Source organism: Podarcis bocagei, assembly GCF_964188305.1.
Source record: "Podarcis bocagei genome assembly, chromosome: 5".
NCBI lineage: Eukaryota > Metazoa > Chordata > Lepidosauria > Squamata > Lacertidae > Podarcis > Podarcis bocagei.
In genome coordinates, this window is record NC_138129.1 from 57,638,902 (window position 1) to 57,662,737 (window position 23,836).

At 40.6% G+C, this 23,836-nt stretch overlaps 1 protein-coding gene across 7 annotated transcripts in view; it reads left to right on the forward strand.

Annotated features, from left to right (window-relative positions):
• Positions 1-23,836, forward strand: part of ELAVL4 (ELAV like RNA binding protein 4) — a 108,216-nt gene that overhangs the window by 11,224 nt on the left and 73,156 nt on the right. For 2 of the 7 annotated variants that reach the window (XM_081193230.1, XM_081193232.1), the window contains exon 1: positions 10,733-10,864. The exons of 1 other annotated variant lie outside the window; for it this stretch is intronic. In XM_081193230.1, the coding sequence (XP_081049356.1) occupies positions 10,748-10,864 (117 nt within the window). In that variant the 5' untranslated portion in view covers positions 10,733-10,747. Of the gene's footprint in view, positions 1-10,157; positions 10,398-10,732; positions 10,865-13,045; positions 13,281-13,690; positions 14,050-15,018; positions 15,305-23,836 lie in introns of those variants that run through there. 4 more of the 7 variants (XM_081193234.1, XM_081193236.1, XM_081193235.1 and 1 more) reach the window with 4 other exon arrangements.

Sequence of the window (23,836 nt, forward strand, 5' to 3'; positions counted from 1 at the left end):
AGCCCAGGGGTCTGAACACTCATCCCCCACCACCACTTTCTGAACATGGCCCAGGAGGAAGGAGCGGAACCACTGTATAACAGTGCCCCCAGCTCCCAGCCCCTCAAGACGGTCCAGAAGGATGCTATGGTCGATGGTATCAAACGCCGCTGAAAGATCCAGCAGAACTAGGAAACAGCTCTCACCTTTGTCCCTAGCCCGCCGGAGATCATCAACCAGTGCGACCAAGGCAGTTTCAGTCCCATGATGAGGCCTGAATCCCGACTGGAAGGGATCCAAATGGTCCGCTTCTTCCAGGCGTGCCTGGAGTTGTTCGGCAACCGCTCGCTCAATCACCTTGCCCAGGAATGGAAGATTTGAGACTGGGCGATAGTTGGCCATCGTGGCCGCATCTAAAGATGGTTTTTTAAGAAGTGGTTTAATAACCGCCTCTTTCAGCGGGTCTGGGAAGGCTCCCTCACAGAGGGAAGTATTCACCACCCCACGAAGCCCATCGCCCAGTCCTTCCCGGCTAGCTTTTATAAACCAGGATGGGCAAGGATCCAGGAGACAGGTGGTTGGTTTCACTCGTCCAAGCAGCCTGTCCACATCCTCGGAGGTAACAGATTGGAATTGATCCCACTCAACTTGGTATGTCACAAACTTTGGTTACTCAAGAGGTCCTCTGAGCCACTTTTTGTACCTAGAACATTGCCTTAAAATATATTTCTCTTCCAAATGACTGCTCTGTAGTAGTGTCCGTTAATTGTACAGTGGTAGCTCTGGATACGCACACCTCCGGTTGCGTATCCTTCAGGATGCAAACGTGGCAAACCCGGAAGTATTTTTCCAGGTTTCACCACGCACACATGCACAGAAGTGCTCTACCGCCGCATGCGCAGAAGCAGTCCCTCCGGTTGCAGAAACTTTGGGATCCAACAGGAGCTCCGGAACGGATCCCTTTCTGGGGGAGAAAGAGCAAGGAGATTGTGAGCCGCTTTGAGACTCCTTAAGGGGCGTGAAAGGCGGGGTATCAAGTCCAAACTCCTCCTCTTCTTCAGCAACCAGAGGTACCACTGTGCAGTCATACCTCAGGTTACAGATGCTTCAGGTTGCATGTTTTTGAGTTGCGCACTGCACCAAACCTGGAAGTACTGGAACAGGTTACTTCTGGGTTTCGGCACAGAAGCACTAAATCGCGCTTTGCGCATGCGCAGAAGTGCTGAATTGCAACCCGCACGTGCGCAGACGCGGCACTGCGAGTTGCGAACGTGCCTCCCGCACGGATCACGTTCACAACCCGAGTGTCCACTGTACTAGTTTTATGTAGGACATAATTGTGGTTGCTGCATAATTTTGTCGTTTCAAAGTGGTTTTCATAGTTTTCAGTACATCTTTTACATAACTTGTGATTAGCTTGGAATCTTAACAGGATTTCTGTTTCATAATGTGGTACAGGATGGCATTTTGACACATTCCTTCCTTCCCACGCCTTAGGTGTGTTCACATACTTCCCTGCATATTTTGAAGCCGAGGATCTATTTGATGGGTCCGTATAACATCTGAATTGGGTTTGAGAAAGGTGTGTAGTCGTATTCTGATCTGTAGTGTTGACTCCTTGCACATGAAAGCTTTCTTCCTTCACTAATAGATTGAAAATGAGAGTACTGCTCTTTTTGTTGGAGATCTGTTTCAGTCACATTGGTCTGGTGTGCAGTACGGCATATGGTGGTATGTCAGTTGTTTGATATTGATTGGCTGCATTTCGCTCTGGGGATTTCGGCTTCTTAAAAATGTGTCTTATGTCTGCTCACCTCCACTTTCCCTTTGCTGTTTGGCTCCATTATAAAACAGTGCTCTTAACAAACAGGATAATAAAAATCTTGAAAATCTAGGAAGCCATGAATATTTTATTTAAAACAGTAATTATGCTTTGAAGTTACACTTTAAAATTAATGTTCGGGAGATTAACAGAGGGACCTAATTGAATAGAAGAAAATGTGTATATCAATACTTCCTTGGAAAAGGGATATATTTATTTTCAGTGTAAATATGGGGAAACAGTAATAGCAGGCAGGAAGAAATGTGATGTTTATGTGAAGAAAATGATTGGGATTCACCATTTATTTCATTGGGAAATACTAATTGTGTCAGGTGAGGGCATGCCTCTCAAAGGAAACTGCACTACAGTTTGGTAACATTAGTAGACATATTCTTCAACCACCACAGTTGAGTCTGGAATTCTCTGCATTGAATCTAAGTAAGTCACTATGTGAGGGGAGTTAAATTTGCCAATGGAACTTTGCCTTCTCCCAGTATCCATCCCTACCACCAAATCTGATCTGGAGGATTGAAGAGAAACCCAGAGCAGATCTGGGTGAGTGGGGGGGGGGGCTCAGGGGCAGGAGGAGAGAGTGAGCGTTCTCTTGCACAAGTGAAAGTTGTTCTGCTTGGACAATTAATTGGATGCAGCCCTTTATATACCTGGATTTCAGTGTTCTGTACCTTCATACTTAGGCTTGCAAAATCGAAGTCACCTGAGTAGATTTATTAGTATTGAGAAAAGAGCAGTAGCCCAATTTAGATTGCCATTGTGTTGCTGGTTTTCCAGAGGCAGAAAATAGGAGAAAATGGGGATAGTTTTTATAATGGAGGTAACTTGATTAGTGGTAAGGTTGCAATGATCTATATTAGGACCATTGTTATTTTTGCTTGTTTTGTTTTATTTTATTACATAACAATAATATAAATGTTTGAGAAATACAGAAACAAACAATGACTTGCCTGTTTGACCTATCTTATTAAGAATTATTTAATTAATTTATAAATGCACTGCAGTCAGCAGTGATTAGCAATGTGGCCAAGTTTACAGATGACACCAAATGATTCAGGAAAGTGAAAAGCCAAATCAATACAGCAAGGAGTTCCATATGGACCTCCATATTGGTGAATCAGTGTAAGTGCAGAGATGCACATATGGGCAATAAGAAAAACATATATACACTGACGTTGCCTACATTGGCAGTGACTAACCAGGAAAAAAAGATGTTGACATTAGTTATGTGTTAAATAAGTACTTAACTTGGTCATTTCCCTTTGCTGTTTGGCTCCATTATAAACAGTGCTCTTAACAAACAGGATAATAAAAATCTTGAAATTTGCATCGGTGCATTCCAGACCTTTTAAATATGGTATAGTCCAGACTACGAAAGGGGATTTTGGGTTGTTGTTTTTATTTTGATTATGTATTTTGTGCTTTTATGTTTTGATTTTATTCCCTGAACTGCCCTAAGACCTCCAGGTATAGGATGGTATATAAATTCAATAAAAAATAGTCATTTGGAGAAACAACAGCCATGCTGCGCCAGTTTTCTGCTGAAATCACTCTCCACATCACTGCTGTTTACCCACAAACATTGGGGGGCTATTTCAGCAGAAAACCAGAACGGGGCCCTAATTTAAATTCAAGACCCTTATCCGGAGCTTCTCAAAGCATTGTTCTGGTCAATTTCAACATGCAATCCATAGCTACCTGAATTGTGCCTACTCAGGACATCATGGCTAATAGGACAGCCATGGAGCTCTCAACACATCACTGCCCTGGCATATTGGCAGGTCATATTCTGATCTGGTCTTTTCCATGGTTATGCTGGTTGGTGGTCCAACTGATGGATTTGTAATGCTTGTAATGGGCAAACCATAGAAAATTGCATAATGTGATGAATTTCTAAAACTTCAGCCATTTTTGGATAGAAGTAGTCTGGCCATAATAATCCACGCTCTTGATAACCTCCAGACTAGGTTACTGAATTGCACTCTGCACGGGGCTGCCCTTGGAGACTGTTTAGAAGCTGCTGGTGCAGAATGCTGCAGCAAGAGTGTTGATTAACATGTCTTAAAAGTCTTTGCTGTCTGCCTATATGCTACTGAGCTCACTTTAAGGTTCTAATACTTACATGACCCAGTTAGCTGAAGACCACCACTTCCTGTATATTCCTTTCTGGGAATTACAATCTGCTGGAGATGCCCTGTTTGTTAATTCACTGCTGAGTTGAGATTTGCACCTCTAAACTTGTCAAACTACCATCTCAGCAATGGAGCAAACAGCACGCGGACCTAGTGGTGGGAGGAAAAAATCCTTAAATAAGAGACACGGGGGAATGATTAATGGACTTCAATGTCTGTACACTAATGCGCAAAGCATGGGAAATAAACAAGATGAGCTTGAGCTCTTGGTACAGCAAACTAAATATGACATAATAGGCATCACTGAAACCTGGTGGGATAAGTCCCACGATTGGAATGTAATAATGGGGGGATACAATCTATTTCAGAGAAACAGACCAGACAAGAAAGGAGGAGGAGTGGCGTTATATGTCAGGGATGTGTATACCTGTGAAGAGATCCAAGATTTAGAACCTCAAAGCCAAAGTGAGAGCATTTGGGTCAAAATTAAGGGAGAGAAGAATAACAGAGACCTCATTGTGGGAATTTACTATAGATCCCCAAGCCAAACGGAGGACATAGATGATGCCTTCCTGGAACAGATGGCCAAGCATGCAAAAGGAAGGGAGATAGTAGTAATGGGGGACTTCAATTACCCGGATATTTGTTGGACGTCAAACTCAGCCAAGAGCATAAGGTCAAACAGATTCCTCACTGGCCTTGCAGACAACTTCATTGTCCAGAAAGTGGGAGAAGCAACAAGAGGAACAGCCATTTTAGATCTGGTCCTAACCAATGTTGATGACCTGGTTAATGGGGTAGAAGTGGAAGGATCATTAGGCGCGAGTGATCATGCTCTTCTGAAGTTTACTATACAGCGGAAAGAAGCAGCCAAGCATACTAGGACTCAATTTCTTGACTTTAAGAAAGCCGACTTCATAAAACTTAGGGAAGTGCTGGGTGAGATCCCATGGACAGCAATACTAAAAGGAAAGGGAGTTCATGATGGCTGGGAGTTTGTTAAGAGGGAGATAGTAAAAGCACAACGTCAGGCAATACCAATGAGACGGAAACATGGAAGGTGCCTAAAGAAGCCAGGGTGGCTATCAAAAGAACTTTTAACTGAATTAAGATTAAAAAAGGATGTGTACAAAAAATGGAAAAGGGGGGAAACCACCAAAGAGGAATTCAAACAAATAGCCAGCACGTGTAGACACAAAGTCAGAAAAGCTAAAGCACAGAATGAACTCAGGCTTGCTAGAGAGGTTAAAAGCAACAAAAAAGGCTTTTATGGGTATGTTCGTAGCAAAAGGAAGAACAAAGAAACACTTGGGTCACTCAGAGGAGAAGATGGTGAAATGCAAACAGGGGACACAGAAAGGGCTGAACTCCTCAATTCCTTCTTTGCCTCAGTCTTCTCCGATAAAGAAAACAATGCCCGACCTGAAGAATTTGGAGCAAATGATTCAGCAAAGGAAACACAGCCCAGAATAACTAAGGAGATAGTACAAGAATATTTGGCTAGTTTAGATGTATTCAAGTCTCCAGGGCCAGATGAACTGCATCCAAGAGTATTAAAAGAACTGGCAGATGTGATCTCAGAACCACTGGCAGTCATCTTTGAGAATTCCTGGAGAACAGGCGAAGTCCCGGCAGACTGGAGGAGGGCAAATGTTGTCCCTATTTTCAAAAAGGGGAAAAGAGAGGACCCAAATAATTACCGCCCAGTCAGTCTGACATCAATACCAGGGAAGATTCTGGAGCAGATCATTAAGCAAACAGTCTGTGAGCACCTAGAAAGGAATGCTGTGATCACCAATAGTCAGCATGGATTTCTGAAAAATAAGTCATGTCAGACTAACCTGATCTCGTTTTTTGACAGAATTACAAGCCTGGTAGATGAAGGGAACGCAGTGGATGTAGCCTACCTTGATTTCAGCAAGGCATTTGACAAGGTGCCCCATGATATTCTTGTAAAGAAGCTGGTAAAATGCGGTCTTGACTATGCTACCACTCAGTGGATTTGTAACTGGCTGACTGACCGAACCCAAAGGGTACTCATCAATGGTTCCTCTTCATCCTGGAGAAGAGTGACTAGTGGGGTGCCACAGGGTTCTGTCTTGGGCCCGGTCTTATTCAACATCTTTATCAACGACTTGGATGATGGACTCAAGGGCATCCTGATCAAATTTGCAGATGACACCAAACTGGGAGGGGTGGCTAACACCCCAGAGGACAGGATCACACTTCAAAACGACCTTGACAGATTAGAGAACTGGGCAAAAACAAACAAGATGAATTTTAACAGGGAGAAATGTAAAGTATTGCACTTGGGCAAAAAAAATGAGAGGCACAAATACAAGATGGGTGACACCTGGCTTGAAAGCAGTATATGTGAAAAGGATCTAGGAGTCTTGGTTGACCACAAACTTGACATGAGCCAACAGTGTGACGCGGCAGCTAAAAAAGCCAATGCAATTCTGGGCTGCATCAATAGGAGTATAGCATCTAGATCAAGGGAAGTAATAGTGCCACTGTATTCTGCTCTGGTCAGACCACACCTGGAGTACTGTGTCCAGTTCTGGGCACCACAATTCAAGAAGGACACTGACAAACTGGAACGTGTCCAGAGGAGGGCAACCAAAATGGTCAAAGGCCTGGAAACGATGCCTTATAAGGAACGGCTAAGGGAGTTGGGCATGTTTAGCCTGGAGAAGAGGAGGTTAAGGGGTGATATGATAGCCATGTTCAAATATATAAAAGGATGTCACATAGAGGAGGGAGAAAGGTTGTTTTCTGCTGCTCCAGAGAAGCGGACACGGAGCAATGGATCCAAACTACAAGAAAGAAGATTCCACCTAAACATTAGGAAGAACTTCCTGACAGTAAGAGCTGTTCGACAGTGGAATTTGCTGCCAAGGAGTGTGGTGGAGTCTCCTACTTTGGAGGTCTTTAAGCAGAGGCATGACAACCATATGTCAGGAGTGCTCTGATGGTGTTTCCTGCTTGGCAGGGGGTTGGACTCGATGGCCCTTGTGGTCTCTTCCAACTCTATGATTCTATGATTCTATGGCTCTAGACTTTAGGAATGACCTCCCGCTTAAAATTTGGCGGTGCCAAATTTGCTTAGTTTTCAGGGCTGGCTAAAACCTTAACTCTGTAGCCAAGTTTAAAAGTGAGACTTTAGTGTATTAGGCCACTGACTTTTGTAGTGAGGTGTTGGTTTTCATATTGTGTGAACGAGTGCTTTTGTTGGAATGGTGGTATTGTTCGTTTGGTTTTTATATTTGCATCAACAAAAATTCTAATGGTCTACAGTGATCTAATTTAGCAATGCATGTTTCACTTGTACTTAGTAAACAAAGTTAAAAACGTGGAAACGATGAAGCTTGCCTAATAATGTGTTTGCAGTTGGCATCCATTCATTACTAATGAACTGGAAGATGTTCCTAAATGTTCAACTATGTTTAATGCCTTCCAAACAGGGCCTGTTTTTCTTGATGGCCATTGACAATACAGTGGCACTTCGGGTTAAGTACTTAATTCGTGCTGGAGGTCCGTTCTTAACCTGAAACTGTTCTTAACCTGAAGCACCACTTTAGCTAATGGGGCCTCCTGCTGCTGCTGCGTTGCCAGAGCACGATTTCTGTTCTCATCCTGAAGCAAAGTTCTAACCTGAAGCATTATTTCTGGGTTAGCGGAGTCTGTAACCTGAAGCGTATGTAACCTGAGGTACCACTGTAGTTTCCTCCTGGGATATTATGGTTAACAGCAACTCCCTGTCTTGTTTCCTTGCTTGCACAAAAGAAGCAGCAAAGTGGATGCATGTGTGTGAGGCTCATTCATATCACAGCTTATTAAGCCACATTCTAAAATTGGCAACCTCCTAGGCTACATCTTAGGTAGGTGCCTGCTGAATGGGGGTGGAAATGGAAACCTTTGTTATAGCTGAGTAGGGAAGGGGAGTGTATCTCCTTAAGGGGGTATACTCCTGCATCCCTGAGGTACCAAGAAGAGGCCCAGTAGACTTTTTTGCTCAGCAGTCCCCTAGGTCCTGCAATCATTGGACTCAGAAGCTGTCTTCCTATGAATTGTCCAAGTGTAGATTGCAGCACACAGTTGAGTCTTCTAGTGCATATGGACTGGATCAATACAGCACTCTCTCGTATTGAATCTTACCTAGTCATTTCCCCAAAAATCATGTTTTCTGTTAAGCTTTTGACAGAATTCCTGGAATCTCCAGCCCCTACTGAAATCCTGGAATCTCCAGCCCCTACTGAAACTTAAGGCTGCATACACTTGACAAGGCACGCGGGTGGCGCTGTGGGTAAAACCTCAGTGCCTAGGACTTGCCGATCGCATGGTCGGCGGTTCGAATCCCCGTGGCGGGGTGAGCTCCCGTCTTCCAGTCCCAGCTCCTGCCCACCTAGCAGTTCGAAAGCACCCCTAAAAGTGCAAGTAGATAAATAGGTACCGCTTTCTAGCGGGAAGGTAAACGGCGTTTCCGTGTGCTGCGCTGGTGCAGGCTCGCCAGAGCAGCTTCGTCACGCTGGCCACGTGACCTGGAAGTGTCTCTGGACAGCGCTGGCCCCGGCCTCTTAAGTGAGATGGGCGCACAACCCTAGAGTCGGACACGACTGGCCCGTACGAGCAGGGGTACCTTTACCTTTACACTTGACATTCTAGAATCAATGGAGATGGAAGTTCTTCTTTTTTCTACATAGTCCACACGCTGTCTAGATCTACTGCATATTTTTTGCCCTTGAAAAGCTCTTCTTGAGAAAGTTGTTTCATGCCCAAATTAAAATATCATTGATTCTGCATCACTGGGATTGTATCCACACTTTCCTAGTGATGTTGTGGGTGGGTGTATACGATGGTGGGTTTTCAAATGGGTACCAATGTGTATCAAGTAACCACACCCACCCTTGTGGATTGCAGTACTAAATGTAAATCAAAAACAGCATGTTGAGGACAATTCTTGATTGAGAAAAATGAAATGGTGCTACAAATGGGTTGCGTGTGTACACAGCCTAAGGTGAAGTATATGCAACTGAATGAACATGCATTATTCTCAATATCTCTTTTATCTGCTGTCTTTCTGAGCTCATGTTTAGATTTTAAGCTCCTCGGGACGGAGAGCAGTCCTTCATAGAGTACTACTACTGCTACTACTACTACTACTACAACTACTGCTACTAATAAATATAGTATCCCTGTAGTCTTTTGTATCTTGTTTACATTCTCCATGAAATGTCATACACAAATCTGAATTGTAGATATCTGAATGGGGCCTTTCAGTTGCTTAGAAAAGGTACTGTTTTGTTCCCAGTACCACAACCTAAAATCAAGGGTGCTTTGTTTTAGCTGGAAATCACACACTGAAGACACTGAGATGATTTTTAAAAAAAATTATTTTAATCATCACTTTTAGCTTATCCGTTCTGTCACAAGGACTATAAACATCAAGCAAGAACTTGCAAGTGGCATAAAAGCTAGGATGCTCAGCTTTTCTGTAGGCATTGTAAATTTTTCATCCAAACATTACACTAAACCTGCAATTTACGTGGGGGACATGTTCCAGCGATCGCATCTAAAGCCAAAATCGTGTGTAGTCAAAATACATTGGATTCAATGGTGGGTGGATTGCCAAAGTCTGTTTTCCTGGAAGTCCACCCCCTTTCCGCTCCTTATTTATTTATTTATTTATTTACCAACCAACCAACCATGTAAAGCTGAACGCGCACAAGGTAAAATGCACATAAATTGCAGGGTTACTGTATTCCAAGCAACTAGACGAGTTAAATGGGATTGTTGTAGAATTCCGCTAAACTGAGCAAAGGGGACAGTGCTGAAGTTTAATGAACATTTTCCTAAACCCTTTCAAAAGTGGTAATTGGGGCTTTTCATTTAAGATGCCTTGTTTTCTTAGGGGGGGACCCTGGTAAGTAATTTTTGAAATGGCTCATTTATTCCCCGCCCCCAAAGCTGTGCATGATTCATTGACAAAGCAGACGATACAATCATGCAAGCCACACCTTTGTCCCTTATAAATACTTGGCATTTTATTTGTATAAGGAGCCACAGTTAGGAGCTGTTCAGTTGCAATCTCAAGATGTTCATTTTGAATCATTCCACGCTGCCCACCTGGTGGCTAGAGAGTGAACTGTTACTTTAAAGAACAGTTTAAGTAACAACCATGCTTTGGAGTAGCAGGCAAAAGAGAGCAGTACATGTTACAGGAGTGAGTCTGCTCTGTATGCGAAGAGGGAAAATGCAGCTCACTGACTAGGTGTTTTAATGTGTTAAATCTAGGGAGAAAACATTGTTGTGTGCAGGAAATTTGACTTCCCCTGTGCTGATAGAGGACTGGATTTGCAAAGGATTCTCTTTTCCGTTTCTCTAAAACCAAAATCTGTGGCAAGATGTTTGAAATCACCAGGACGCTTAGTGCTGCTTTGTTAAATAATGAGGTAATATTTTGTCACATCTTCTGGGCAGTGTTTGGTTTTTCTTCTTCTCCATATGTTTAGAAAAGATTCCATCCTCAAAAGTGAGAGATTGAAAAGAGAGAGAAAAGAGGGGGGGGGATGGAAATCCTTCGCTTTATTTTTCTTTTTTCTTTTTTTAAACAACACCTCCCATCAATCATTTTGGATAACAGGATTCTCTTTTATTTGTGGTTTTAATCAGCTGCTGTTGCCTAGGACATTATGCCACACAAGCCTTCTTAACTGCACAGTGTAGGTAGTTATTAACGCTGAATTGGCTTCTAGTATAGTCCATCTGGACTCTGTATGAGAAAGCTTGCTGGCGGTTCCTGATGCTAAGATACCCGCAACCTTTGGGATGTATGCATGGTGGAGAGGGACACAGTGCTATGAGATCACTTCTTTTAAGGGAAACTGTCATTAATGAGTCAAGAAACTGCTCATTTATGGTAAGGAAGAAGAGGGAGGGCAAAAGGACTCGTGTGGTTTCATTTTGAAAATGGATTAGCTGCATTTTGAGTCAAGTTTTTTGGGGGAGGGGGAGATAAAGGGGGTTTCATGAAAATAGCATCTCCACTTGGAGGCTTCTCTCGGTTTATGGTTGAGAGACTTTATTGAAAATTTTGATGCTTTACAAATTGTGTCACTGCTGGTGATGCACTGGTCAGCCGCCCCCCCCCCCCCCCGAAAGATGAATGGTCCTATTGGAAATCTGATAATAAGACTTTTCCCCAGCCCCAACAATAGGATTCTGCCTTTGTCTTTAGAGAGAGGCCTCTGTGGGCATTGGTGTATTTGCCTTGTGGTTCCCCCCCCCACTTGCTTTATTATTTATTTATTTCAATTCTCTTAAATATTTTTCTTATGTGGTTCTCAGTGTTGGTGCACATTGTACAAAATGCATGGATTTTTAGGTTGGCAAGACAGCCAATTTATGCTTGTGTCTGCAATTGTATTTTAAGACAAAGAGCTGAATAATGATTCTGGACATTTAAAAAACGGTGGCTAATGAAGTGCGTTGAGATGGAGAAAAGGATGGATAGAGGATTTCTTTACTCTGTTTAATTTTTTTTAACCTCTGAGAAATTAATTCAAAATCACTATTACAAATGAAACTTGCATGTTACAGTTTGGGTTCACCATCCTCTTGCCCAGCCATTAACTCTCCCGTCGTACTACTTGATGTTTTTAAGTTTTGAAATGGGTTAGTTGAATCTCTTAGTTTTAAGTAGACAGCAATCAGATCCAGAAGCAAAAGGGAAGCTTACAGTTATTTAAACAGTGTACAATTTTCTTTTTCAGTGAGTTGCTTTTATTTCAGTTTTCACTTCTTTATTTTCGTTACGGGTTATGTTTGCTCATTGTATAGTAATATTGTGGTCTCAGTGGAAGATGTGTATGCTGCATGGTCCATGGTAGTGTTTTACTCAGATGTGGCTGCGTTAGAAACTGACAAACAAATCAGTTTCTAATAGCTTGGAAACGTTTTAGCTAATTTCAGATGGCACACAGAATAGTTTTGCTCAGAACATTCAGTGAGAGCATATTTTGTGTGTGTGTAAAATTGTTAATCAGAGTTGGCTATAGTATGAGCAGGTTCTAGTTTATAGACTAGGATGCTTGAAGCAAACATAAGAATAGTGAATGTGTTTTGGAAACAAACTCTTTTTTATTGCAAGTGTAAATGAAGATATCCTTATCGAAAGTGTTTTCACTATGTGGGTGGACAGTGAAAAGTTTGTGAAATTTTGGTCACATTTGTGATTTTTATTTTCTCAGATGCAAATAAGCAAAGAAATTTCCACAACCATAGCAAGACTTTAAAATACTCTCTTGTATAGTGTAGAAAAGCATTACTGTCTTTTGTCTTAAACCAGAACAGAACAGTCCCTAAAACAAATCCCTAAAATCTCCCCCCCCCATTTTCTACCTGAACGTTCTGACTAAATGTTTTGTCCTGAGAAATATTCCGTGACTGTAATTTTGTAAATCAAATTTACAAAATACACGAACGTCCTTTATTATGGGCAGATCTTTGGGAATTACGTAGAGACTAAACACCATAGCACCAATGAATAAATACAGTTAAGATGCGCATTAAAGTGTTTTTGTCATATCTTTTAAGCCTAGAGGCAGATCATTAAATATGCATTTCTCTGGAAAGCAACTGTCGAGAAAGATAAGGTGGTTTAAATGGTCTAGACTTCACAGCCTTGCATGGAAGAGGTGAGAGGATGGAGTCAGTGGAGCATGGCTGAGGTGTAACACTTGAGTGTCAAAGCGCTGGAAACTCTGAGGTGTGGCCTGAAACTGCCCCTCTCTCTGAGTGACTGATGGAGGAAGGGGGAAAGAGGAGTGGGTAAAATCCATGCATGTGTGATGTTCCTAAACTGGCCCTTAATTACTAGACACAAGCAGCAGTTCAGAAATCTGGTCTCTGTTGTTGTAGAGGTCACCAAATCATTAACATTGTCAATCTGGCAGTAGCTAATTTCAATAGCACCTGATGTTGCAACGCCTCCTTTAGTTTCCCTAGCCAATCGGATCTTGCTTTCAGCTGACAGATGGTCCCATAAATGGATGTAAAAAGGAGAAGCTGCTAGCCAATTTCATCAAGGCTCTATTCAGTTGTTAGCTACGTTCTAAAATCAGGGGGCTTCATCATAGTGCTTGGGTTTTTGTTTTGTTTTCCTCATTTTGCTGCACCCTACAACAGCACTGTGTGTTTTGTGGATTTTTAATTTTGATTTTTAATTTATAAAAAAAGATACAATTCTAACACATTTAGTTCCCTGAAACCATATCAAATCCTTAGAGGAATTGAAGCCTTGCAAGACCTATTATTTGCCATTAAGAATGGTTATGGTAGGTATTAGTAGTTTTTAAAATCTGTTTGTTACAGCAGTCTTTCATAGTCTGTGTATAGAACATATAGCTTTCCCCAAGTCTGCATTTTGATCAGTCTGTGTTGTCACATGAGTTTAGTTTGCTCCCGCTGGCTCGCTTGTTAAATGTCTCTCTCCCTTCATTTATCTTCCTTCTCGCTCTCTCCTGCTCTCTCTCGCATTGATATACTTGCCTCGCTTTTAATAAAGGGCAGCCGCAATGTACTTTGCCATTTTAAGGTCATTATCATTTCTCTTTTGGAATAAAGAAAAGGCTGGCTTCCAGCACGAGGCTGCGTGTGGCCAACAGAAATGCTGAAGGTGGGGGTTGGGGTGGTTATTTCCCCCACATTCACACGCGGACATCACACATGCAAAATGGAATCCTTGAAAAAAATAAAATAAGGAGGCAATTGCCTTGGGACTGATACTTTTTGGTTTGGTGTATTGCGCAGTAGGCATGGTATTTCTTCCTTCCTTCCTTTTTTTCTAAGAGAGTGATTTATAGGAGCTTCAGTAAATGCTGCATATTGTATTTCAAAGAGTTTCCTGTCATGACCTCATAAAAAGAGGAGGCGGCTTGTATGTGTACCAGCGCCTAGTATATGCCGATTTGTTGCATCGTTGGGCAGGAGTTCTGTAAGAAGGAATGTCAGCTTTTACATAACGTTCTTTTTGCTTTTGACACTGTGCGGGGCTGTAAGGGTCCATCTTTGTGATCACAGATGGAGTGGAATGGCTTGAAAATGGTAAGTGGATGCCGGCAGCAAACTGTCCATATAGGCTTGGTGCAGTTGGTATGCCTTGTGAATTATGCTTGTTTAGGGTGGCAGATTGTGAGCCATAAATAAAATTACAGGTCGTTTTGGCTTTTAATAGGGGCACCTGTGTATGTAATGTGTATGTACAACTATTGTATAAATATAGTCAAGTGTCGTGACACTGAGTGTTTCATCCAGTGAGCATGCATTTGGATGATCTCCGCTGACAGTCGCGGTGCTTTTGTAGTGTGTCCCCAGCACAAGACGCCTTTTAATCTTCATTTGTGCTACACGATTGCTAAGTTGAAATCTAATGACTGCATGTACTGTTGCCGTAGAATCCGAACGCTATTGTGAAACAAGGGTGCTTTCTTTTCTGCCGAAGGAAGTTAAATCCATTGGTGTGATAGTAGTATTTCTATTTTTGGAGCATTCTTCCAGCAGAGAAAAATCAGAAACTACATGACTTGTTCTCTCTACTCCCCCACCCCACCCCCTTCGCTGTTTCTTGTGCTTTCCTTATAGATTGTGCAAAATGGCTCTATCAAATATGGACTTTTGAATCTTTCAGAACAGAGCAAATCACGGAGGTGGGGGGCAGCAGGAGGGAGGGAAAAGGCATTAACATTCACCTCATTCTCCCTACTTTTGTTTCAATTAAACATTTTGCAGGCGTTCCCTCTTCTCTCTCTGGATATTTATTATAAACTGGGAAACAAAGCTGTGGTCTTTTCCCTATTCTTATAGGATTTCTTTGTCTAGCTGCTTGTTTTGATGGGTGTAAAACAAATAAGATTAGACTGAGCAGCCGAACTGAAAGCGATAGCTGGGAGGAAAAGCCAATGAAAGGTTGCCGGGGAAACGAGCACTGGGGAAGCTGAGGGGGGGAGCAGGTGGCAGTCATGTGGGAATACTGCAAACAGCGTAAAAAAATTCTGGGGCTACCTCAATTATCTTTGGCGTTCTTTGTGGCAGTCACAACTTTAATTATTCTTTATAAATAAGTGTTAATTACATTTCTGGCTCAAGCTTACAGTGATTTCTAGAATCCTTTTTTTCCTGCATCTGTTCTTTTTCTGCATACGGTGGGTGGGGGCTCTTTAACCATTTTATTTCTGATGTGAAATTGCATGTGCAAGAAAGCACAAGGCGCAAGGGAACCGGAACACTATAAGGATACAGGATGCTGAATGGAACTAGCAGACTTGCAAATGCTCTCTTAGAGTATTCATCAAATGTCAGGGTGAGAACTGTGCACAAACTTGCCCTAAGTAAAGGTTTTTATGTGGAAGTGCTGTTCGTTGTGTGTTTTGTGAAATGCCATGGTTCTGTAGTGGAATCATTATTTAATGCAAATACAGCCTGTCATTTAGTTTATGCATGGAATTGCAGATTTCAAATATAATGAAACTACTCTTTTTCCTACCCAACTTAATTTCCACAGTCTTACAGATCTTTTAGCGCAATACGTTATCTGTCTTTTGTGAAGCAGTACTTAAAATGCAAAAATATAAGCTAGGTGCTGTTAAGAACAAACTTGAGTATCTGTTGCTAATTTTTATGGTGCCATATGTTGCCGGGCACAAAATAATAGCATAGCATCTCTTAAAAGAAGGTAGTAGGCATGTAAAGCATTAGAAGACTTTGTTGGTTGGCAGGTGATGGTAAATATAATACAGAAGGCTAAGGATGCACATGCCCGGAATGTATGGCAAGGATAAAAAAGAAGCATACTAGAAATACAGGGGCACACCTTTTATGCTTGCCAAATTTCGCATTCCCTTTCTTTGGCACGTAATTTGATCAATTAGAACGGAAATGCTAGTGTAAAAGACGAGAAATCAAGTCTGCTTGGATTTCATTCCTTAACTAATTCTTTTGGAGACTTCAGGGTAGACGAAATTGACCATGTCGCTATATAGGAAAAGAAAGTTGTATGGGTTCATATGTGGAAACTCTGATGAATTTTAAAAAATCATTTTCAGATGCAATATTATGTTCATAATCTTCATTCCACATTCAGACTATTGAGTGTCTCCCTCCCCATTCTCAAAGAGTATCGGCATACAGCTCTATTGTTTTCTTGAATCATTTTGGTAGGTGTTTTTTTAGGGTTCTCCTTTCATCTACTCTACACAATTTTAGTGTAGATTTTCATTTCCTTCTTACATATATCTCATTGGCATTGAGCTATCAGATTTTTGGTGCCAGAGATGGATGTAATATCCATAGCTTCTACGTATATGTAGCTCTTTATTTACTGTTAGTTTATACACGTAAGATTTTCTTGGGTAACATGAAAGCTTATGAATAGAACCTTTGTAGAAGAAAAATATATAAAACCAGCAAATTATTTATGATTGTTTCTGCACTGAACCTTTAATTGGATACCTAAAGCAGGTGAGATGTGTGAAGCATTTTATTTAAATAACTATAGTTTACAAAATTCTAGTCAGGACAAATAGTCCAGTTTATGGATTGTTTAAATATTGACTCCATCCTTTAATTTATAATTATTCCTATTGCAGTGCACATAACTAATGAAACTGGCACGTTACGTAGAAAGATGCTCTTCTAGGTGGACATCTTTCCTTTGGCTCCTTTCTTTTTGTTGCCTCTTTTGGCTGCGTTGGTAAAGGAAGAACTAACATGCTGTATTAGAGAATCACAACAAAAGGGTGACCAAGAAAAGAATGACAACAAAAGGATGCTTCCAGTGGTGGGCTTGGTTATATTCTGTTCTTAATAGGCATAGAAGAGTTCAAACTTCAATGGATTATTTTTTCAGTGTTATGGAATCTTAATAAATTGTTTTTTGGTAATACCTTTTCTTTTTTTCTTTTTTCAATCTTCCACACGTTTTGCCCCATAAGTTATGTTTTAAAAACTTTTGAATGCCTAGTATGTCTCTGGGAACGCTTGTTAGGAGTTACTACATATGTAACATTAAGTCTTACATATGCATGACCTTGTGGGGAGGTTATGGTTCTAGGCTGTGCATGATTACCCACATAAAGTAACTTCAGGAGTATATAAATCCTTGATATTTTTGTACATAATCCAGAACCTTAATACAGAGTGGGCATAGAGTACAGCTTGAATATTTAATTGCACTCGCAGCGTTGTCACACTTTTCAGTTTCTCTGTTGTGTGGCATTTACTATACGTGATTATGTGCCTTCTTATTTGGTTTGACTTTGGGGCATCTGACAGAATACCCTCTGATACACTGGCAAATACTGCAATGCAGTATTTTTTTCAATGTCATTGGGGTTTAGGGAGAAAAGAATTGCAAGAAATTTTATGCAGGGCTGAATCACTGATGGCATCAGATTTTGTAAAATTGGCCAGTACCTTTTGGAAATGCAATTACCCATCTTCTGCCATTTCTGCTCTTCTCTCAGAGGTAGATGAGTGAGTGGGGTGTATGTGTCTGCGTGTTTATGCATGCGAGCATGTGCGCACTTGTGCTTCTATTGCTTTGGTTTAGTAAGGCTAAACACATTTGGTCTTCTGTGAGAACAGACAAGGATGCATGAGATGTACATAATCCTATGGTAGAAAAATACATAATTCAGTGAAAACATTTGTTCTTTTCACCCCTTTCTAAAAAGTACTTTGGCTAAACTTATCCTATATTTTTAGTTTATTATAACCAGTGAAGAATATGTTAGTTTACATTAAACACAGATTTATTATGTACAGAAGAGCTATAAGTAATGTTCAAAATTTACTTAGCTATTCCTTCAAGCGATCTCCTAAACACCTTAAAGTATAGAAGACTTATAGGTCACTAGCTTCAGAGCTGAAGAAAAGAAAGCAGAGGTAGTAAATTTATATGCCATTGCAAAAATTGTGTAAACTAAGCTGTCAAGGGAAAATGAAGGGATAAACAGGAGGGAATGTACCAATCCAGTACGAGAGATAATGGACAAATTTTGAATTCGTGTAGTAGAAGTGTCAATAGCTTGACTTCGTATGCTTTTTGCTTTAATTATTATCTATGTTTCTTCTTAAATGATAGCATGGGGCAGCAAAAACAATCCCTTATTAATTGTTTTGACAATAGTTTTGGAGCAGCAGTGTTTTAAAAAAGCCGTATAGCTGTATATGGCGAACATATATTTAATATTTGTAATAATTTGATGGGGTTCCCACAACTAGAAATCATTTATGTATTAATTCATTAAGAATTACCTCCATGGCCAGGGCTATTTATTTTCTCTAATAACTACATTAGTTTGCTTTAGCCATGGCACAGCTTTTGTGCCCATGGGGCCCTGTAGAAGTAAAGAGGAAACTGAGAATAATTCCCATCCATTATTCTTCCCTTAACTGTACCTTTTAATATGAAGTAGTAATCTAGAAGAGCCAGGAAATACCAAGAAGCAGCGAGAAACCCTTAATTAAATTGGATAAAAAGGCAGAGAGAACATTGAAGAAACAAGGTCAGTTAAAGGCTGAACATGCTTTTTAGAAATGCTCTATGCAAGGCTGGGAATGAGAACATATATAAAATGCTGAAATGTTCCTTTGTTGCTAAGGTGAACACAATTATGCCCAGTACTCTACCATGATGGGCAGATGAGATGTCCTTGGCCTGGCCTCTTTAAGAGGTACTTTAATTTTAAAATAGCTTGTATCATTAAAACCAGCAGAGACAATGCTGTGGGCATATGTGGTTATCTGCACATGCAGGAGCACTGGATTGGGTGTTGATCCAATGTGTTGTGTGCCATTTCAGTGATCCTATACCTTGATGATACAGGGGATATGCTGTTTGCCTGTTTACTTGAAACTGATGCACATGAATGTAGAAGTTGTAGTCATTTGTAACACTTCAAGGAAAATCCTTGCGAAGCGCTTCTGTGCGTGCTTAAGTGTTTCTGAGTGTTGGCTTTGGACTGTGATACCACTGGATCCTTTCCAGTAGACAACATCTTTAAATTCTGATCACTTTTGCATTGCCCTAGGCATATTTGCTTTTTGATTGATATGATACGTAGACACTCGTAATTTCTAACTCCCTGTAGATTGGAATATTGACCAGAAATATGCCTGCGTTGTAACCTAGAAGTTTTATAGGCAATCTTATAAATTCACTTGTATTGTAACAATAAGCAGTACTTCACTCTGGCTGGTAATGTAAGTTGGCCTTGCAGAATAGCCTTTTTGATATTCACTCTGCTGGTCAGTGTATTTATTCTCCAGGTTGCACCTGAAAAATAGCAGACTGGCTTCATCTTCATAAAGTGCCCTCTTTAAGCAGACTTAGCAGTGGGAAAGAGCTGTGAAAAATGAAGTGTAGCAGTCAAACTTGTTTAAAAACTCCAAGCTGAATTATAGTTAATAAAGGTGTGTTGTCTTTTCAATCGCTTTCTCTAACAAAGGTATTTTGGAATTAACATAGAAGTAAGTAGTAGTGGGGTAACTTTCCCCACCAATTAGTTCTAATTGGAGCTGGCCTTTTAATGACTAAGACCCTAGTGTATTATCAGCTTACATAAGAATTACAGAAGCCTCTGCCCCATGGATTTCAAGACATATTGGTTGTCGTAAGAAAAACCTAACCCTAAAACACCTTTTCCATTAAAAACAACACCCTACACTTGTGTTCTACTTTTTGTGGAATACAAGGGTATTCTTATTCTGTTAATGTTTATCATCACTAAAGCACACTGATAATTAAGATTAGACATATTTCATATGAGAATTGTGTTAACATACATTTGGCCTTGAAAGCTTCCTGTCAGTGCATATAAAAATGGAAATCAGTCTGGTGTTTATCACAAGCTTAAAAGACAAAGGCTGTGATTCTGCATTCAAGCTGCTTAAATCTTAGTGACCTCAATGAAATTTAAGAAGCCTAACTGCAGAATTTCCTGCCAAAATGTGGGCCTAAAGACAGTTGCATTACAGTATTCTGTTTACCTGGAGACCTAGAATCTAGATTTTAATTCCCTCTGGAGTCAGATAGAAATGCCCACTGAAACATTCAGATACCTTTTCCAAAATCTTCTGCAACCTTTAGGATATTTTGAAAGGTGCTAGTAGTTGAGCTAAGGTGAAACCTTCAAGTAGAATACAAAGGGAGAAGGTTGAACCATATAAAATGAAACTACTAAACAGGGTATGCCCACCAGCTGTTGGGAGTTGAAAGAGACATGTGTTTTGAAGGGTGAACCACCATCTAAAATGTGTTACATTAACTGTCTGCTCATAAAGTCAAAGAAGAAGCATATGTGGTCTTTTCTTCTGCCACCATCCATCTAACACTGGCACTTTTTCGGTGCTGCCTTCAATGTATGCTCCAACTGTAAGCATTTCTTAGTACTAAATTAGTTATTGAACTGAAGGTAATCCTAGTGCAGCAGTTGCGGCTCATTAGTGCAGTGGGAATGAGCGCAACAAATACATATTTTTGGGATGAAGCAGGCCACTTATTTATTTTGGATTATTCAGCAGATAAGCAGTGTTGGCGTGGCAGTCGGGCAAGGATCTGGTCTTCATATGAATCAGTGTTGGAATAAATACTGCTGCCAGACAGTTGGGAAGCACCCATGAGAGTTGGCCAGCATTAGACTCTGATGTGGTGTAGACCAGGCATCTGGGTTCCCACTGGGCAGCTGGGGAGGGGAGGCTGGGCCCCTTTTGAGTTAGGGGTGTGGCTTGATTCCCCCCCCCCCTCCATCCCAAGACCTCTTATGGAGGTTCTCATTATGTTTAGATCCTGCCCAATGCTGTTCCACCCAAGGTCATCACAAAGTATAGAATGCGTAACAGAGTGACCTTGACCATCCTGCCCACCTAGTAGTCTTGCCAGATCCTGTGGGACCTTGCATGAACTGGCTGGGGAGGCCGCAGCCTGGCAGCTGCCGATCCACCAGACAACAGCATCCCACACAAAAGGCATGGGAAGCTATGGTATAACATATTGGTCCAACTTTATCTACAGGTTTTGGTCTTGCATTTAGTCTGAAACAAATGTGGTATTTCAGAAATAGAAATGGGATCCAGACAAAATGTTGCTTGAATGCAGTGTGGTCAGGTGAGCAGTTTCTAACAGCTCATTTTCAGTGTTAACTTTGAACTTGTAAATTTTATAATTTATATTTTATAATTAACATATACAGTGATGTCTCCCTCCCTCTTTTTTTCTTTCTTTTGGCCTGTATTGCTGTGCTGCTGTTGAAATGCATGTATTTTTGATTACACAAATATCCATATCTCTTTCTAATGTGTGCCAGGTGTGCTGTTAAGGTGCAGCTTTTACAGTGCCACATTGCAGGAGCCTTTTAAGAAGCAAGCTCCACTGAATTCATTGAGGCTTAATCCTACTTAAGGAGGGCTACAGCTTTGGAGCATCAGTTGTTCTTTCTGTAAGAACAGCTATTGTAGCGAATTAGCCAGGTCTAGACAGTTTCATGCATTGTAAAGGCAAACTTATAATGCAATCCTAGTCATATCTATACAGAAGTAAGCTTCATTGAAATCATTTTGACCTGCAGCACAATCCTAGCCATGGCTTCATCAATACACGTCCTACTGAATTCAGTGGGGCTTAGTCCCAATTAAGAGGGGTTTGGATTACATCTTTACTCCTAGGTAAGTCTATTTAGGATTGCAGTATTAGTATAGCAACTAAAACAGCTTTGAATGTGCCCATTTGAAGGAGCCAATTCAGTAGCTCTGCATAGTAGCATATGTGTTTGGAACACTTCAAAAACTTTACTGCGAGTTTAACCTACTCAGAGAATCTTGAATGTGGTTAATGAGTTGACATCATGTTTGATCGTTCAGAAAGTGTGGTATATATTTAACAGTAGAACTGCTATTTCTGTAAAATGAGTATATTTTTAGTATCTTTTCTTTGCCAGCACTAGATCTGAAGAAAATATTTGTAAGTTGAATATTTGATGAAGTGGAAAATAAAAGCTGAAATTAACACTGTGCTTCTTACACAACTTTATTTGGAAGTTTAGTTAGGTGTGGAAATCATGAGGTGTGAGTTAGCAACACATTTTAGTGAAGGAGGAGGAAACAATATTTTTCCACCACAGTTTTGGTCTTTAAAAGGCTTCAGTCTGAATCCCAGCAGTCTTAAGTCCTAGTATACGCACACACCAAAATGAGATGGTAGAATCCTGAGGCAGTACCCACTTAAACCTGCAGGTGATAGGGAGTGCCAGGCCCTAAGGTGCTAGTTTTTCACTTGCAGAGAAACTTCTGCATAGGGAGATTTTTTTAATATAAAACAATTGATTTATGCCTGCATCCCATCCTGTGACCTGTCTCTGTCACCTTGTTTTGCTGAATATGCAGACCAGACCTAAGCTGCCATTCTGCGGCTATAGGTTGCACATAACGACATAGCTAGCTCCCTGTTTTATCACTTCATTGTCATGTCCTATACACTTGAAATGAACTGATAGATTATTCTCAATTTGTGAACAAAGTAGGAGACAGTATGAATGCAGGTGGACAGTAATTGAACATCATGCACTGTTTGCGAGGTGTTACTAATCCTGTAGGGGCAGAGCTGTTTTGTAACCAGAATTTAATCTGTATTGTTCTCTACACAATTATTTTGTTATAGTATGCAGTGCCATGATCAACTCAGGTGAGGAAACTTCAGTTAATTTAGGGTAACCAATTTGTGTTTTTTTAAAAAATAATAATAATCCTATAATCTATATTTTACCATTTTAATCTGAGATTTCTTTGTAGGATGAGGTGCACATAGGAAGAAAGGAAACACCGTTTATATTGTATGGTTATATTGGATACAACGGTAGTTTAAACTTGAATATCTCAAGTTTACCTATTTGACTGTCACAACTTCAGCTGTCTTGGGAATCAGATATTGGCTTTGATAGAATATAATGAATTTTGTATATTTTAATATTTTCAGGGTGAAATTTTGCATCACAATTACTATACATATTTATGACCTCTATATTTGAAAATAGTTTCTTATTGGCTTAACTTGTTCACAATGATGAAACCTTGTTTGCATAACATAACATAGCACAACATAACACAAGTGCTCAAATTTTCCTCTGTCAAAGTATATATTAGAAGGCTTTATTACTGCCTTAAATGTCCAGCTGACTGTAACTGAACAGTCATTTAGAGTTTTATGCAGGAAGTATATCCCATTTGTAATATGTCATCTGCTGTTTGTTCTTCAGTGTAGCATTCGCCTGTGTGGTTACATGCTGCTCACATTTGACAGCAATGAAGTATTTTATTCACATGCAAACTTAAGTTTATCTTTGCAAAACTTGCTGGTTTAGCAATATACCATCTTGTCTTTCTTTCAAAAGCTTTAGAATAACTGAAAACCTGCAGCAGTAGGTGTTTGGTATCTCTGTGCAGATCTTGTGCATTTTTTGCCCTTGGAATATACTTTTCATACCTAGAGCTATGCTGGAGTCATGACCCTTAGACCATGCGTATACCATGCCATCCCTTTGGTTAGTGTTCTTTTCATCATGGTACACAGTGCACCTCAAAGCACCAAAAATGTACTGTTCTTTTATTCAGCTGCACCTGCTCCTGAGCATTTCAGACTGGCGAGAAATGCCTTAGTTACCTCGGGACTAGATAGCTGCCACATCCTTAAATGGGGTTGCCTTTAAAAGAGTCTACAGAAGCTCCAATTTGTTCAGATGCAGCAGCTAAACTTATTGGAATTGTTTATTGTTGGGACATGTAGTTTTCATTTTGCAACAACTGTAATTCAGAGTCTTGATGATGACCTTTTAAAAGCCCC